Raw genomic sequence first — 18,784 nt, 5'->3', positions numbered from 1 at the left:
GGTTTCATATAAGCCATTTACATAATTTATATCGGTCCCTTCATGAAAGTGTGTTGCACTTTGGGCTCCTCTCTAAGTAATGTACACTCATGTCCAAAATTATTGTCGCATGTGTATAAATATGTTGTTGTAGGAATATAATTTGATAACGAATTCGCCCGGTATTTCTTATAATGTTAGTATGTGTATAATTGGCAAATACATGTATGTGGCAAATTTCATGTCAAAAGAGCAGTAAATAAGAACAATAAAACGAAAATATAATTTTCTTAACCATTTAGCAACATTTTGTTTTACTCTCTAATTTTAGTATTTATAATTCTTTACCTATGAAATTTATCACAAATATACATTTTCCGATTATACACATAGTATCAGTATTAAAAGTACCCTGCAAAATCGTTATCAAATTATATTCTTACAAGAAGACAGTTATCGATATGTAGAGACACGATTTTTTGATGATACGCGAAATGTATCAGTTTTGTATGAAAATGTTGTGTACCTAAAATATATATTTTTTCACAATTTGTTAGGCCATATAACGCTCGCGATTAAACAAGAAATTCTGTCAAATTAGCAAAATTTGCAACAAGAGTCGATATTCCGCGTTCGACGCTTTTATGATTTATTCATTACCATTATTTCTCCCTTCTGCATACTTGACCGTGAGTAAACGCTACTAGTTAGTTATTTGTCTACCACAATGAAATATGGGACTGCTGGATGTCTAGCGCCAGCCCTCTCTTAGTTTGTCTGTTTTCTTGCCGCAGCGAGTATGGTCCCAGATTTGCCTCGTGTACTTCTGAACGGCAAAGCAACCGGTACAATGCCGAGAATAACATGTTTCGATAGAGCACAAGAATTTCAAGATCATGGTTACTACTTTTTTGATTCAGTCAAAAGTAGTTGTGTGTAAATTTTGTAATATCAGACTAAACTGGTAGCGACGCGGTTCGTGTGTGACGCATAATGAAAGCGAAAATCACAAAAAGATGTTGGTGTTTTGTGCTACCGAGAAAAGACCAAATTTAACACCAGAAAACATTGAAACAATGCTTACGTGTTATTTGCATAAGTAAACTGTGAACACTAAATTTGTTTTTTTAAATTTATGTTCTCTGTGTGCGTTTTTTTAAAATGAAACCTTTATTCAATGTGGATGCTCAGTGTTATTTTTAAAAATCAAGTATTGCTTAGTATAGTCATGCATGAGCTCATGTCATGGTGATTGATGAGTGGAAATTATGTGAAATAAAAGGTAATTAATTGTAATTGCCAAGAAAAATAGTGTTCTTACATTGGATTCTTATTAACCGATTTTATCCCGCTTTACGCATATATTTATAACGAAATCACAAATTCTTATTTGCCACAAAATCTTGTCTCTATAGATATACCACAATCATTTTGAACATGCGTGTACATAGTTTCACAGTTAAATTCTACAATACTACTAGAGTTTAACTAAAACAAAATGTCCAGAGACGAGACATATTCCAATCATAGATCTCATTAAGCTCAATAAAATGATATGGTTGAGTGTAAATCGTCATGCGTAGTTTTCGAGAAAATCTTTTTGTAAACTTACGAATTGTCAATTACACCATTTATTAAGTTGAAATTGATAATAAACTATATCTTCGTCAAGCTTTTCATTATAGCTTTATCGAGATAGTACTACACAGGTTGGTTAATGATCTTACTTTAAAAGCAGAAGGTCCACGTCTCATACAGTCTTGCAGCTGAACATGACTCTAAACTCCAATCCAACCAACCATATTTTCGATTATTTTTAATAATATTGGAAATAGTGTAGTGATACAATGTTACCGAAGTTTCGAAAATAACAAGAAATAATCTCCAATATATCCATAATCAGGGGCGGACTGGCAACCATAGGGCCCACCCTGCTAAACTGAAATGAGGGCCCACTGTATAAAAATGTAAAAAATGTACTTGGCATTCCACTTACTTCAGTCGGGAGTCTGCTTGCGAATGTGCCGCAATCTCTCTCTGTACCTGTCTTTTTGGTGAGAAGAAAATGTTGTAACCCACATACACAAACTCGTCTAAATATTGCTGTATAATCTCGAGGAAGTACGCCCCGCTCTTAGCAGACAACCTCCCCCCCCCCAAGCGTGTCAGGCGAGACAACAGACATGGCGTCAGTGTTGGAAACTTGAACAAGCTGTAACTTTGTGGCCTCAATGCAACACAAAAAATGCGATTGCAGGTAAATTTGCGATAGATTTCGAAACGCAAGATTTTCCTTGACATAAGTAAGTCATAATATCATATCTTCATGTCGCAGAAAGATTAGATATTGTCTATCATCTAGTGTAGTCCGCCCATTTCTCGGCTGGCCGCAACTTCTCTTTTCATATGAATACCTACTTTGCACATCAAAAATAATTTTACATTTTACTACACTTTTATTTTAAATTAACTTTAAATAACTAAAGGGAAGTTAACATTTACACGATATACACACTGATTTGATTGACAGCATAAGTGTTCAGCACTTGTAGAAGTTACACCAACGCTTACTGAGCCCAGTGCCGGCAGCTAATGCTCTCAAACGGGTCAGGTCAGGCTTCATCGGATCAGGGCTCGAGTTGAACCTCCTTGGGTCACAGGTCGGGTCAGGGCTGCTCTAGCCACGGGTCGGCTCGGGTCAACTTTCTGATGCGTCGTTTCGGCTAAAACCTATTCGGGTCATGAGTCGGGTCGGGACGACGTTCAACTCAACCCGACCCTCTCGACCCGAGAAGGATTTAGCCGAAACGGCGCATAAGAAAATTGACCCGAGCCGACCCGTGGCTAGAGCAGCCCTGACCCTAGCGTAGGTGACCTGACCTGACCCGACCCGTGTCCCAAGCAGGCTTAACTCGACCCCTGACCCATGAAAGCCTGATCTGACCCGTTTGAAAGCACTACGCGGCCGCAAACAGTTCAGTTAATTTCGTGTTCGCCTGTTAAAGTTGTGTAATTTCAAGTAAAAATAACCGTAAAAGATAAGCTACAATTGACTGAAATCATCCAAAGACGTGGTGTATACATTATAAATTATAAACACCTTAGACAGAAAAAAAAAAAAATACCTGGCAACTGTCCTGCAGTACTCGAATGAGTCACATCACGCTTATTTGTTTCTTGGGGCTTCACAGATTCAAATAGCCTACGTTGTTTTGGGTCAGATGCAGCTTTTTGTAAATCACATCTTCGTTGGTGTTCTCGCTTTTTAGCACCACTTATATATTTTTTCTTTACAGTAATCTTACAATCACTCCTACCATCCATACTGACACAACCACATCTGTCTTCCACGACAAACGACACGTAACTGGTGTTCCAATAATTGAATTGCTGCTATCGGATTTGCTCTTCGATGTAATATACAAATAAAACACGAGCCGAGGGCAGCAACTTCATAGTAATTATTTGAAGTTTGTATAAAACAATCGTTGATAGTGGCGACTAATTTCTTTTCGCTTTACCACACTGAAAAAAAAAAAAAAAAAAAAAAAAAAAACAACGAAGCCTGATCCGATTTCTTTCTTCGAAGTTTGGTCTGAGAACAATGCAGTTCAAAAGCGTTCCGGCTCCTCCTCCACTTTCCACAATAACAATATCTACGAAACTATTGCCTCTTTAAAACATCGCCACTCGCCGGCTTGTAAAAGGACCGGAGTAGGCAATGGTATCCAAATCCAATAAGAGCCTGAAATCTACTGTGTTTCTTATATTTAAAAAAAGTAGTAGTTAACGTGCTCGTTTTTAACAGCTGCTGTATCACAAACCCCGCAATGTTTTAGGGCCTGATTGTCTCACAGACGGAACCTTTCAAGTTGATAAACGTGAAGAAGAATAAGGTCTGCTCATGAAAGTTTAACTTTACGTCTTTTTTATGCAAAACTCAAGTTTACCGGAGTTACCCTGCCATATTTTTGATGCTGGTAGGTTTAATTGAGCACATCTTTTTAAAATTGGTGGAGGGGGCCCACCTGTTTGGGGGCCCACCCTGCATTTGCAGGGTAGCAGGGTGGGCCAGTCCGCCCCTGTCCATAATCCATGAACAAAAGGTAAATTTTGTATTTGAAAAAAAATGTTTTTGCTACGCCATAATTTTGCATTTTATTTTTCACATTAAATAACATGTAATGGAATTCCATAAATAGAATCATACATGAAAAACAAATCTACATTTGTTTTATTCTATAAATATCAAAAATCAATAAAATATTTGACAGCGTAGATGCATTTATTTGATTTTATTAGTCATTTCACTGGGTTTAGTGCGCCTCACAAGTTGAACATCCCTAGTCTTACACATGCTGTTGTTTTTTTGTTTCAGAACCAGAAGCAGAGAAGATTGTACCACAAGTCACAACTGTTGCTTCTACCATACCTGTTCTGGGCTCAAAGAAACCATCAGCAACGAACATACAACATCCTCATTATTCCGTTCCTGAAGTGAAGCCTCAATCTGTGTATAGTGTTCCTTCTGAAATACCTAGTATTTCAGTAGTGGCTGCAGTACCTGTAGTTCCTGCTACGGCTGTGACACATGCTATACCGGGATCTGTTTATCCAATCAGGCAAGTTCCAATTCTGGAATGAGTCTCTTGTACATTAAAGTAATATTTTTGTGCTAGAATAAAAGTTTGCTCGTGACGTTTGGTATTTCGTTGATCTTTTCTTGGCAGCGTACACTTTTATATATATATATATATATATATATATATATATATATATATATATATATAAATATATATATAAATTTTATGGTTTTTTATTTAATTGAAATGAACAGTAATATGGTTTTATTAGCCAGGTGTGATAATGTGAAACGCTATTGTAATTATCAGTACTAGCAATGTATCTTCTGAATTGACAGACAAACAAAAAAGAAAATCACCTACAAAAGTACTAAAATGTCCCATTCATTAGAAAATTATTCTAAAAATATATTAAACGTAATAAACTTTTGAACTTGTGGTTGTCTGTCTGTATTCGGAATTATAGAAGTACATGCTTACGTACTTAAGAAAAATTTGTATTTCTTTAGTCATTATTTGACAGTATTCTTCACCATAATTTCACAGTATACATATTAACGTACAAATTCGAAACCTGTTTCGAAGCTTTATCGTGAAATTTACTGTGGAAATTAATCCTCATGTGAGTGTTCACAGTAATGTTAGTTGACTGTGTAACTGACATCCATTGATCTTAAGGCAGTACGACTTCCTAGTTGAAAGAATATCCTAAATCGATTCCCGGGAGAAGTGTAGTACGTTAAACTGTAACTTTCTCATACGTTGAACTAATCAATGTAAATTAAAAGGATCAGTGTTGTAGGAAAGGAGAGGGGAACAGCATTCAATAAAACTTGAATAGTTAGATTGGTCCCATTAAAACATATTAACTGGATAGAAATAACAGTCCTATTATAAGTGAAATACTAGCGGAACCTGGCTCTCTACACTTCGCATATGAGCATGAATCTCCTTACCATTCCTCACAACATCTGTACATGTCCCTTTACAGACAAAAGTTAAAGACGTCGCGATAAAAATCGGCAAAGGATACTATAAAAGGGAGATTTTCTTTCGATTATTTTTTCAATATCTCGGACCGTTTGCAAGATTTGAGCTACTTGCGGTTGAAGTTTCTAATTCATGTATGATAAGTGTATTATTTCTTCTTGCATGCAGTATCTAATAAGTAAATACATTACATACACAATTCATTATAATGTCAGTTATATATGGTGTTCATTGGGTAAAACATTCCAAAAATAAAGATTCATCTTAGACTGGAGAAATGGTTATCCTTCCTTTTTGATTATTATTTGGCCATGAAACAAACGCCTGGGACATATGCAAACCTCAGTATACAACTACGTGGTATTGGAATGTATAATGTGTAGGATATGATGCTTTAGTTTTTTTTTTTTTTTTTTTTTTTTTTTTTTTTTTTTTTAATTTCAACACTTCCAGTGTACCCTAAAAATGTAATAAAGAAATAATGGCCATTTTTAAAAAAAATATTTAATTAAAGCTGGTTAATCTACGCAAAATTTGCAATCGATCAGTGAAAACGTCATCTTTCTAGAGCCTGTGGTTTCCGAGATCTCATTGTCGAAAGGATTGGCCACAAACAAATAAACGTCCACAACACATAGTCTAGAAGAACTCCAAAGATGGCTGCAGCACAGTTCATTTGCATTGATTTTGAAGAAGGCAATTATTAAAATACAAAGGCTTTGAAAAATAATTTTAAAACATAAACTTTATGAAAAAGATGTATTTAAGCAATTTATTTGAAGTACACACACTTAAAATGTTTGTCTCTCTTAAACGTGAAATCACATATAACCGTAAATGAAAGATTTGAAAGCCAAAGTTACAGGTTGGAGTTGAGGCGCTCTTATTGTAATTGTAGCATTTTAATAGATAGATTGGTAATAAACATTACCGAAAAGATGATGATGCTAAATAATTATTGATTTGAAGGACCATTTCTACATTATGAGAAAACTGTATAACATACACATTTTAAATGTAAGATTTCGAAGCTTGAGAACAGTTTTTCAGCTCCGGGGGGAAAAAAAAGTACGTCTGTCTAATTGAGTACCTTATGCCAGGAAGACCAAATCTGATGCAAGTTCCATTTCAAGCATTGCAGATAGTTAATATAGCGAATGGATTATTATTATTATTATTATTATTATTATTATTATTATTTATTATTTATTATTATTATTATTATTATTATTATTATTATTATTATTAGTAAGCATTGTTTCAGGTTTACCATGAAATTTTTCAACTCAACTTCCAACAGGAAGTAACAAGCTGTCTCACATTTAGAGCACCATTTAGATATTTCTAGTTCGTTTAAAAAAAAAAAAAAAATCAGTTTTTTTATACTCGAAAACGTTAGTGTTCGCATTAGAATCAGGCGAAACACTATTTGTAGAAACGTAAAGGTAGAAACACGTGTTGTCAAACGCGTACACAAAATGTATGCATATTCCTATTTTCGTGTAATTGTTATTGTTCTGGTAAATTAGTCACGAGGAAACCTATGTATTCATGAAAAATTATGAAGTTAGAAGTTAGATATATTTTTAAGATGAATAATAATGAGCATTTTCAGTGTTTGGTGGCTTCTTAATTGAGATTGTAGGATCCAGAGTTTGAGAGACATAAGTTTACAACGATTTTTCATGTTTTAGTCAAACTGATGAGGAGCGGCCAGGAACTCCAACAGTGGACGAGCAAATTACAGATATTCCTGTTGTTTCTGATATACACGCATCTGCAACAGGAAGTATTGAAGATACTGGTGTTTATAACAACGTACCGTCAGCCGATAGCGGGATTCAGCAGATTCAAACTATTGATAGTTTGCGAAACAAAAGGAGTGCACAATCCATGTACGGTGAGTATATTTGTGTGTTTGAATAACTTTTAATATTATTGTATTTTAATAAACTTTTTTTTGTGTTCCAAAATTTCAAATTTGCGTTCCAACTATTTCAGTTCTGTCCTTGTTTCGGAGATTATGAAATTGCAAAGATCTACAGTGATGAGAACTGCGAATCCAACAATCAGTTTTTTTTCTTCCTTCTAACATCGTTCTCCGTCAATTTTGTTCCTTGATTCCTGTGTTAGAAGAGCATGGTCATCTTTTAGCGCTGACAGCATATACCATATAAGCTGGAACATACATTAGTAGCAGGGTTGTAAATGAACGTGCTCATTTGAGCTAGATTATAAGAGTGCGCTCAGTTTTCAAGCGTTTTATCATGAGCTATCTCCCTTTTAAAAAGAGCTTGAGTTGGGTTTACCTTGAAATATACTCGAGGTTGATCGCAAAACCACGCTCAACTTTACGCTCAATAACACGGACAAAATCTTGAGTTTGAGCATCAGTTAACTCACTTTTTACATTGAGTTTGAGTTGAGCTAAATTCGTTTTAAAAGTGAGCGTTTACAACCCTGATTAGTAGTTTGCTATTATAGTTAAACGCACTCAATAATAAACTCACGGTGTTGTTAATTTTAAACTGCATAGAAAGTACATCTGAATCTCTATCTATCTTCTGTATTTTAATAAATTACTTTGTTTCTTACAGGCTCACGAGGAGGTCCAGATAGGATGAATGAACACCATTATCAAGGCCATCATGGACACAGGTAATAATTCACTTTTCTGTAAAGATCTGTAATTCACTTCGTAAATATTTCATAGATCCGAATATTGATTAGGAGTAATTTTTCTCTCAAACATTTATTGTTGAGATGTGGTAGAGAATAGAGAATATTGCTGTTAAGCAATACAAGTTAATTATATTATGTTTCATTCTGCCGTAGCGTCACAAACAATGTCGTGCTTGAAAAATAATATATGGTCTTGTTCAAGACAAAATTCTGATGTTCTTCCTTGCTATTTTTCAAAAGTTCAGTACCCAAACAAACGTGTTCTTCTTTCTTCGAATCTTTATCGCGAAGTGGGTGTAACTTTGAACTAACTCATTCCGAAAATTACAATATTCATAGTCTTGTAAATATATATATATATATATATATATATATATATATATATAGAGAGAGAGAGAGAGAGAGAGAGAGAGAGAGAGAGAGAAAATGAATGAGAATATAGAATAGAATAGAATATAAACACGTCCATGCAAATGCAGAAATACTACCCATTTTGTTCACAACTCTAATTGAATAAACTAAGCCTTAATGTTTGTACAGTTTTGAAAATGATGCATAGGAGGAAACCATAATGTTATATTCTCCAGTGTTAATATGTTTATATTTGTTTTGTGCATATTAGCACACAGAAGAGAAAACAAATCCATGTTAATTAACTTCCTGTCAAAACTAGAACATGCAAAATATATATTCGGCTTAAAATTCCTGCAATATGTACCTTTTATATTTCACTTAGTGTGGATGCTAGTGTATCATCTGAAATATTTAACTAATATGCTTTATATGACAAGTTCCTTTGATGTTAGTAGAAAGTAGGAAATTCTTCTTCATTATACACTACTCCGCTTACAGGGGTAAATAGACGTTTTGTTTCTTAAAGCGTACGTCTTTGATTTGGCGTTCTTAACATAACTTGTAGATAGATTAAATGTGTCCGACTCATAGACATTGATTGGCAAGTGAGGAAATTTAATTCGAGAGAAGCGATATCTCATTTCATGAGTAATGTTGGAAATTTGTTGACCCTTTTTCTGTCAAGGACACATGAATGAGTTACTATATGATACTTATTTGACACCACTTTTAAATTTTCAATACGTTTGCACTTAATGGCCTGTTTTGTGATATTGAAATAGCAACAACATTAGATTTTTTTACATTATGCGTAATGTAAGCAAACTGAAAATGTTTTTGCAGCTTGCCTCAAGTTCCTTAAGACTATTGGATGCTGAAATTGTTGTGAATGTTGTATATCTCGATCAAGAGCTGCGTTTTTTGCACTGAGAATGATGATCTCACGGAGGATTATAACCTTGGTGTTGTAAAGATTAATTGCGAAATTAGATCGATAAATTCTCAATCCAAAAAATAAATAAATAAATAAAATAAACCAAGTGTCATGGAGAAAGATGATCCTTTCGCTAATGTATGCGTCACTTTGCCTTTACTTTCGTTATCGACTTGTTCTGGAAGGATGAATAATGCGCAGCATTGATGGTTTCATCACTTCAAAGGCGATCGATCGAGTGATACCCTTTCAATCCTAGAAGACAGTGCACAGGACCTATACAGATGACCACTGTGTTATGTTCTTTCAAGAGCCGGATGCTTTTTGATCACGGGATCTTACAACTAAGTTTCGTCTATGTTACCATGATTGCTCAAAACTGGCGAGCTACCCCTTAATTGGGCTAAAATCGTTTTGCAGAACCCACCTGTCCATGCTTGCGGAGAGAGTTGAAACTTGTTTACATCAGTTTTGCTGCATGCCAAAGAGTGTACGCGCCTTGATTGTGAGATAATCAGGTTCCTTTCCCAATGGGAAATGATGTGCGTTGGGTCTCACGTTAAATTCTAGGCTTACATCTCATATAACCTTGTTGCCGAAAGGGAGGCTAAACCCAAATCCCACCAACTACATGCTGAAGTTCTCGTGAATATTCTGCCACAACTGTACATAACTGATGTGCAGTTAATCCTTCTTTCGTCAGAGCGGGAAATGGCGGTCATTAAGAATCGTTCATCAAATGGCATGTTACTTCAGGGAAGATGAAAGTAATTAATCGGGGGCACTTTCTATTATGCACCAGTCCGAAGTGTTCATATTTGAAATTCTCAGCTCATTCACACTGGCTTACTATATTGTCTTGCCGCCGCATGCCATAATCCGGTTGTTGTTCTGCTTTTGCAGAAGTCTCGTCACAGAGAGGTATTTGAGAATCATGCTGCAGAAGTTCGTTTGTATCGCAATTTCTGTGTCTTTAATATTTTCACTTCAACCTTGAAGAAAGAAAAAAAGGCTTATTTGTTTCTTTGTTTTTGTTTCAACCTTCGTACGATGTGTTACATATGTTTGATAGTATTATTAATTCTTCAACTTCCTTAAAAGAGAAAGAAAGCATAAAATGAAACTTTTACACGAAATTTGCACATATTGATTAAAATATAATGAAATCCTTAACTTTTTATATTTTGAATACTTTCATTCAGATATGTTCTGTGTTAGTCTTTATGCTTTATAAATAGTAGATCAATAACATTATTTCAGTACTATTGCTCAACTTGTTATGTAACTTCCCTTTATATTTAACTTAATGTACACTTTTAAACATCTAAGTACATCAATCTGATTTGTACAATAAACAGTGGCTTATATACATTGTCGTGGTTGTGACAGTTACATAATAGGGAGCCGGCACAGGTTAGAAGGATAATACTACATATTACGTGGTCATCTCATAAATAATGTCATATTTTTGTACCATGAGGAAAATAATAATTACTTATCTGGAACACTACTAGTAGTTAGGAAAATAGATTCCGTCGGACTCTACAACACTGCCACCTGTCAACCAGTTGTTGAATCCTCCGCTGAAACAAGTCACCGGTTTTGGAGACAGAGAACTGGATCACTGTTCGTCATACGTCATCCTCATCTTGCAGTTTTCCTGGAAAAGTAGTTTCGCAGGCTGTGAAGAAGACAGTAGTCTGTTGGCGCAGGATCTGTTAAAAAACGCTGGGTGGAAAATGTTTTCCTAGCCACATTCCTCGATATTAACGCAGATCCTACTTGCCGTGTGTGGGCGCGCGTTATCACTGTGGATGAGCACACTTTTGCGATGAAGCAGAGCAGGACGTTTCTCCAACAGTGCAGTCTGTAGGTGTTCAAGCTGCTGACAATAGGCATTTGCATTGATCATCTGGTTACGTGGCAAGAGCTCAAAGTGAATTATCCTACGATATCCCACCAAAAATTGAACATTACTTGGCAGGGATTTTCTTACAGTTCTGCGGCCCTCCCCCTTTCCTTTAGGTACTCCACTTTTCATCCCCTGTCGCTTTTCTATCCAGAAATGTCCTACATCTGCAGAAATGAAATTTGCAGATGTCCACTCGCTGATGGTTCTGTTGAGGCATTCGCTCATACTGAGTGTCGACACGTACTGAAAGTCCTGCAGATACGATAAATGGTCGAAAGGGTGACGTGGAGTTCGCTGACCAGTTCTTCAAAAGTTTACACTGAATTTCCGTCCACCTCAGCTCGGGAATGGTTGTCCAGCTGCATAGGTTTCCCTCCTCCTGGTTTATCTGTTTAGCTATTTCGTACATTCATAGCACCCTGGCCATACACGCCATTGATGTTTCGTGCCGCTGCGCTGACTGAATATTCTTGCTGAAATTCACACTGCATTACATGCCGTTTGTGATCTCCGACGCTACCATGATCACACAAAAACCACAAATCCAAAACGTGGAGTACACCGTTCTCCTACGCACTGCTGCACAGTGAAGTGTTCTCTATGACACAGCTGTGGCGCATGTCGTCTACTTCACTATTCGCTCATCAGATGACGTCATTGCAGCCGTATCGGAAAACATTACTTTTGGGATGAATTGATAATTAAAATACAAGGCCGCGGTAGAGCAGCTACTTCGTGTGTTGAGTTCCTGGTTCGATCCTGTGCGTGGGTTTTCTCTTGAGTTTTTCCATTTCTTCCTACTTTCTTCATTTCACTATTTCCTTCGTTATCATTATCAGTCTCTTTAGTGTACTCGGCATAAACGTGGGATGTAAAACTGAAATATTTAATTTTATAAATTAAAATACACAATTTAGTTCAGTTCAAAGTTATGCCTTCATAATTATATCAGAAATTTCATGTTATTACTGTTTACATGTACGCTACCGCAGGGTAATTTAAATTGTACTTTTAGATCATAAATAGTACTCATTTATAGTTCTGCTGCATTTACTATAATTATTATGCGTCTTTTAGATGTTGCAAAAGTAATATTTTTAGTGTTACTGTATATACTATTGTATAGCTTGTTTTTGTACAGAAGATTTAATTGTAAAATATTTACTTAAAGATAATAATTGGCTTATTTTAAATCTAATTTTTAAGGAACTAAGTGAAACATTTACTTCGTTGATTAACCTGGTGAACAAGGTCACAGAGTATGTGTTCAAAGCTGCGGAAGAAAACTCTCAGAGATGCAGTCAACGAAGTAAGTTTTTCACTTGTTCCTTAACAATTAATTGTAGAATGCTTCAGTAGCAATTATAAATTCTCAAAAGCAGACATGACTAGTTCAGCAGAAATGAGGAGCAAATTGTGTAAGAATAATTTTTACCGAAGTTCACTTAGGCACAGGTGAAGCCAAAACTATAATTGATGATTTTTTGTATTTTATTTTTGTGATAATATCCAAATTCATGAAATAATAATAAATTATTATGGTGGGCAGGATGAATGTTCAAACATCAGACATGATACATCCTGTTCAGGCAGTACCCATGCCTGGGCCCCCTGTTAGTGATCCGCCTCGCATCATACTACCACCACCACCAATAGTCACTCAAGCTCCACCTCCAGGGTAAGTTCGTTCGTGGTGTAGGATCATAACCATTTAGTTCAAACATAATGCCATTACAATTTTCTTTAGTGTTCATTTATTTTTCTTAAAATACTTATTTCACAATTGTAGTTGAACACTAATGTTTTCTTCCTTTTGCATGATTTATTCTTTCATTAACGAGCATGAATACAGCATCAGAATTTTGCAAGAATATTTTTTTGCATCTTGAAGTAGTGCTCCCTTTTCATTTCATTTAAGTGTTAATCCTAATGATTGGAGAATTCTTCTGTAGTATTTTACACATGGTGTCATGCTTATAGTGTGCTGATTTTTGCATGATGTAATTCAAAATTACTGCGTGCATTCAATAGGGGTGTTCTGTTGTATGTGATTTCTAGTCATCTGATAAGATTTGAGTTAAAATGACTTTCATAAAATTTGCGTATGAGTTCCTAAATGGATAGATAGGACCAGTCTTCCCAGTTATCATTTACAGATAGTTGTTCACTAAATTAAAATATTACTTGATATCGAATTGGTCATTCTATGTCTGGAAGCAGATATTTTTGTGTAAACTAGGGGTCGTCTTCACTATGACTGGTGGCACTGTACTGTTCGTGTAGTCACTCAAATTTGCACGTCTGTTTCAGAAAAAATTCAGAGAAATATTTAAATCAATCCCATTCCATCTCACGTTGACTTTCCAATGCATATAGCAAGTATAGAGTCGCTTTATATAGGGTGTTGCAAAATAAGTGTTACAACTCTTGGGAGGTGACTCCTGCCACTGAGACAAGAAAAAAAGTTCTCTTCAATTTTCTGCTATCGGACATAGTTTCAGATCTACAAGGTGCCGAAAGCGTGGGAAAATGACTTTCGGACGCCAATAGTTCGGAAACTATCCAACATAAAGAGGGCGGATAAAAAATTCACTGAAGAAGTCATACCTGCTCTATTGAATTTTGCATGTTTCACAATCCTGCCGTGCACGCGCAAGGGATTCCCCAAAGGAACGTAGGGAGTCCCGGATAATCTGCCAAATGAAACTTGGTCTAAATGGATATGAATTGATAGGCTTTCTACCAGGTAAAAATAATTAGTTTGTCTTAAGTCGATATCTGGAACAAATACAAAATGGCGGACACCTTCATGCCCGTTGTGTGTGGTTGCATAATCGCCAGTTACGGATGCTGGCCAACAATGACGTTCTGAGTATTAATTGTAGCGAATTTGTACTCAAATGCTCTAGAAAGACATCTGTAGTGTCGGTAGAGCATAACAGATGAAGCAGGGTGATTCACATGTGTGGAAAGACTTAACGAAAAATGCCCAGAAATGTACTCATACTCAGTAAACGTGAGTTCAAAGCGTCGGAAATGTAAGGATTAGCGTCAAAAACATGAAAGCCATTGGCAATTCACCAATAATATTCCCTCAAACCGATGCAATATGATGTGCAAGGTTGCATACCAATAAGGATGCAACAACTGAGGCCAAGTTCAAATTCTGCAATGGACTCAGTAAGAAACTGGTTAAACTAAAGGAATGCCACTAGTGGGATGGCATGATCGATATTGAAATGTGGCCAATGTGTGTGTTGATATCAACATGTAGCTAATGGACAAATATCAACATGTCGCACTACTGTTGGGACACCATCCCACTTGCGAAAACTAGGAAAATAACGTTGTACATTCTGCTATTACATCTGGTGCGTCTTTTGGTAGAACGTAACTAAAACAAGATTGTATCAATGCCCCTCTTTGTTTGGGACATTCTCCCACAGTCGACACATATGAAAAGAAATCTCTTAATGCATGGTTCAAATTCTGATACAGCGTGAAAATAACAAACTTGTATCATGTCCCACGTCTTCTGAGACATATGACGTACTCGAAATATAGGAAAATACCTCCAGAAATTCGTATCTTACGCACAGTTCACATGCCAAGACAAAGACGAAAATGAACCGATTTGGCACATTTAACACTACAGCTGGAACACCATACATATGTAAAATAAAACGACATGAGAAATAGGAAGAAACGTCTTAAGGCTCTGATTGTTTACAACTGTGCAGTAGGAGTAACAAAATAAAATACACAAGTACGTCGGAAGGCTGTACAAGAGGGCTTGCCAAACAAAGTGGGTACTCCTCAAAGAAATGAATACAGACAAAGTGAGGCTTCTTCGAACCTCAGGGCTAGAGCGCTCGCTTTTGCTCGCGTGGTCGCAGTTTCCAATCCTACTGGGAGCCCACGGCCTCAAATTCAAGACCCGAGTAGTTATTTTCCTATTTTTCGCACGTGGGACGATGCCCCAGCAGTAGTGGGACATGTTGACATTTATTCATTAGCTACATGTTGATATCAACACACACATTGGCCACATTTCAATATCGATCATGCGATTCCACTAGTGGCATTCCTTTAGTTTAACCAGTTTCTTACTGAGTCCATTGCACAATTTGAACTTGGCCTCAGTTGTTGCATCCTTATTGGTATGCAACCTTGCACATCATATTGCATCGGTTTGAAGGAATATTATTGGTGAATTGCCAATGGATTTCATGTTTTTGACGCTAATCCTTACATTTCCGACGCTTTGAACTCACGTTTACTGAGTATGAGTACATTTCTGGGCATTTTTCGTTAAGTCTTTCCACACATGTGAATCACCCTGCTTCATCTGTTATGCTCTACCGACACTACAGATGTCTTTCTAGAGCATTTGAGTACAAATTCGCTACAATTAATACTCAGAACGTCACTGTTGGCCAGCATCCGTAACTGGCGATTATGCAACCACACACAACGGGCATGAAGGTGTCCGCCATTTTGTATTTGTTCCAGATATCGACTTAAGACAAACTAATTATTTTTACCTGGTAGAAAGCCTATCAATTCATATCCATTTAGACCAAGTTTCATTTGGCAGATTATCCGGGACTCCCTACGTTCCTTTGGGGAATCCCTTGCGCGTGCACGGCAGGATTGTGAAACATGCAAAATTCAATAGAGCAGGTATGACTTCTTCAGTGAATTTTTTATCCGCCCTCTTTATGTTGGATAGTTTCCGAACTATTGGCGTCCGAAAGTCATTTTCCCACGCTTTCGGCACCTTGTAGATCTGAAACTATGTCCGATAGCAGAAAATTGAAGAGAACTTTTTTTCTTGTCTCAGTGGCAGGAGTCACCTCCCAAGAGTTGTAACACATATTTTGCAACACCCGATATATATATATATATATATATATATATATATATATATATATATATATATAGGATGGTAAGAAACTATTTGCACAAACTTCGGGTATTGATTCCCGACACCAAAACCAGCCAAAAAAAAAAAAATCCCCTGGAACTTTGGTCAGTGAGGGATAGTTTCGGTGGTATGAAGTGCCAAAAACATAGGAAAATGAAGTTCAGAGGGCTGTAACTCAAAAACAACGCAACGTAGAGAGTACGGTTTAAAACATGACGCTGGAAGTCATACCTGCTCGATTGAAAAATGTATGTTTCAAACCTCCGCAAGATGTGTGCGAGGGATTCCCCAAAGGAACGTAGGGATTCCGTATAACCTAGCAAGTAATCCCTATGTAGTTCAAATAGTTTCTTACCATTCTGTAATATCCATATAATACAGTGCGTATTTTCAGAGGATAGTAAATAAAGAAACCTGTATGTGTGTGAATTTTCTTGAGAGTAGTGAGAGGAATGGGGAGGAGAACCCAAACTTTCATGACATTTTTCGTATAAACGTTAGAAATAAATTGCGGATACGGCAAGTAGAGGCACGATAGCAGTGATTTCTTCAGTAGATACTTTCAGGAAGTGGAAAATAACTACGCACGTGTTATTTATCCTGTTTTCTGTGGTTAGTTTCAAATTGCACAGTAAATTAGGATTAACTCTGAAAACGCCTAATCAAACAGTAACTCTTAATTCCGTAATTATTTGTTTTGTCACCTCTCATTTTACTTTTACAAATAATGTATCTGATTATAATAGGTACATTTATTTATGTGTGTTATAATATTTCCTCTAAATTCCCAGTATATTAAAGTGGAACCCCAATTTAATGCCCCCGTGACACATTTGTTTGTACGTATATTCTGATTTACACAGCGTATATTTAAATATTAAGGCTAATATATCATCATTGAACAATTTCACCTCAATTACCAAAATTCTACGTCACTTTTATATAGGCCATTTCTATCCCAAAGAGCATGTCACACTCTCCTATTTTTAATTGGTGAACGCAGTAAGAGCGTGCATGATGTATGCGAATATCTAATTAAATTATTAATGGTGTAAAGATGCGTTAATCATCTTCTTTTTTAATGGAGCGACAATACCCTAAATCAGTGGCGGCCTGTGAGCCGGATCCGGTTCACAAATAGTTAAAAATATAATTAGTTCTCCTTTTTAAACTTGCCTAACAGGCGGGCCATCATGATACACTGAATTTACTTTATCCTTTTCGTTAGGAAGCCTGTTCTATAAGATAAGGCTGTTGGTGCCAGACTGATTTTTACAGAAATATAGATTTCTTCTAATGTTTCCAAATGTTCGTAGGATCCTAGTATATGAAAGAAGAAGCAGAATACATACAATAGAACAAAAATTTGAAAGTATGTTTCTTGAATGACATTCAACGAACTGATGCCTCAAATGGGCAAAGAAATGGAAAATTACCGCGAAGAATGGTTCTCACTTTGTCTTGGCCTGCAACGCGTTATAAATTGGTTCTCACTGCTTTATTCCAGCGGTGGATGTTGAAACGTTACTCAGCAAAATTAATCGGTAACCAGAGAAAATCTCGTGTACTTTTTGTTTTATGCGTTAGGAAACTCCTGTAATAATTTGATTGATTGATTTTTTAAGTTTAACGTCCCTTTTCAGCAGCGAGGCTATATGAGACGTGGACCTACTGATTAACGTGGAATCCGAACCACATGAGCTCCCGCCGGGAATCGAACCCGGGTCTGCCGCGCCAAAGGCGCGTAAGCTAACCGCTTAGCCACGGATGAGCTCTCTGTAATAATTTAACACACTTAATATTGATCAAGGAAACTCATCGGAAAGGAATTGTCGCGTATTGGTGATTTGATGGTTCCTTCACATGTATCTATTTATCGTATGCATTTATATTGATTATTTCGAATGCGTTTGGATCCTGATTTTTGAGTGAATTGGTAGAACAGTTTCATACAAAATGTAGCTTCCCCTGGTTCTGTCAGCATTATCTGGTTAATTAGTATAGTATTCGGATAACACTGTAGTTCCAGACGATGCGGAAGAAGAGCTTGTATTTTGATTTGATTGATTATTCATTGATGCCGTAAAAGAAATGTGAAACTGGAAGTTCAGATGTTAATGAAAGTTTCTGATTAAGGGTTTTCTTAAACAAATCATCGAATATGCTTTCGGTTAAGGCTTTAACAATGTATATTATTAGAGTGCCAGTGTTAAGAGTAGTATTCGTACTATAGTTTCGTATTTGCAAAATGTGAAATTATAGTTTGAACTTATTGTTGAATAACCCGATTAAATTCAGAGATACGTGTTCTATTAATCAATTTTCCTCTGATATATAAAATTGATGTATAATTTGTGATATAGTCAATTTTGAATACAAATGAACAACAATAAGAAGTACAATGAAAACATAACTTTTTAAAA

General features: G+C 36.2%; 1 protein-coding gene across 3 annotated transcripts in view; it reads left to right on the top strand.

The window, feature by feature from the left end:
* The window catches only part of LOC145664624 (uncharacterized), a 289,506-nt gene that overhangs the window by 145,509 nt on the left and 125,213 nt on the right, over positions 1-18,784 (top strand). For 2 of the 3 annotated variants that reach the window (XM_081731447.1, XM_081731446.1), the window contains exons 11-14: positions 4,358-4,601; positions 7,247-7,452; positions 8,150-8,210; positions 12,984-13,112. In XM_081731447.1, coding sequence (XP_081587573.1) covers positions 4,358-4,601; positions 7,247-7,452; positions 8,150-8,210; positions 12,984-13,112 — 640 coding nt within the window. The remainder of the gene's footprint in view (positions 1-4,357; positions 4,602-7,246; positions 7,453-8,149; positions 8,211-12,983; positions 13,113-18,784) is intronic. The other variant, XM_081731448.1, reaches the window with a different exon arrangement.

This window comes from Thermobia domestica, chromosome 11, assembly GCF_964235325.1.
Source record: "Thermobia domestica chromosome 11, izTheDome1.hap1.1, whole genome shotgun sequence".
Classification (NCBI taxonomy): Eukaryota; Metazoa; Arthropoda; class Insecta; order Zygentoma; family Lepismatidae; genus Thermobia; species Thermobia domestica.
This window is presented reverse-complemented; position numbering and strand designations above follow the sequence as displayed.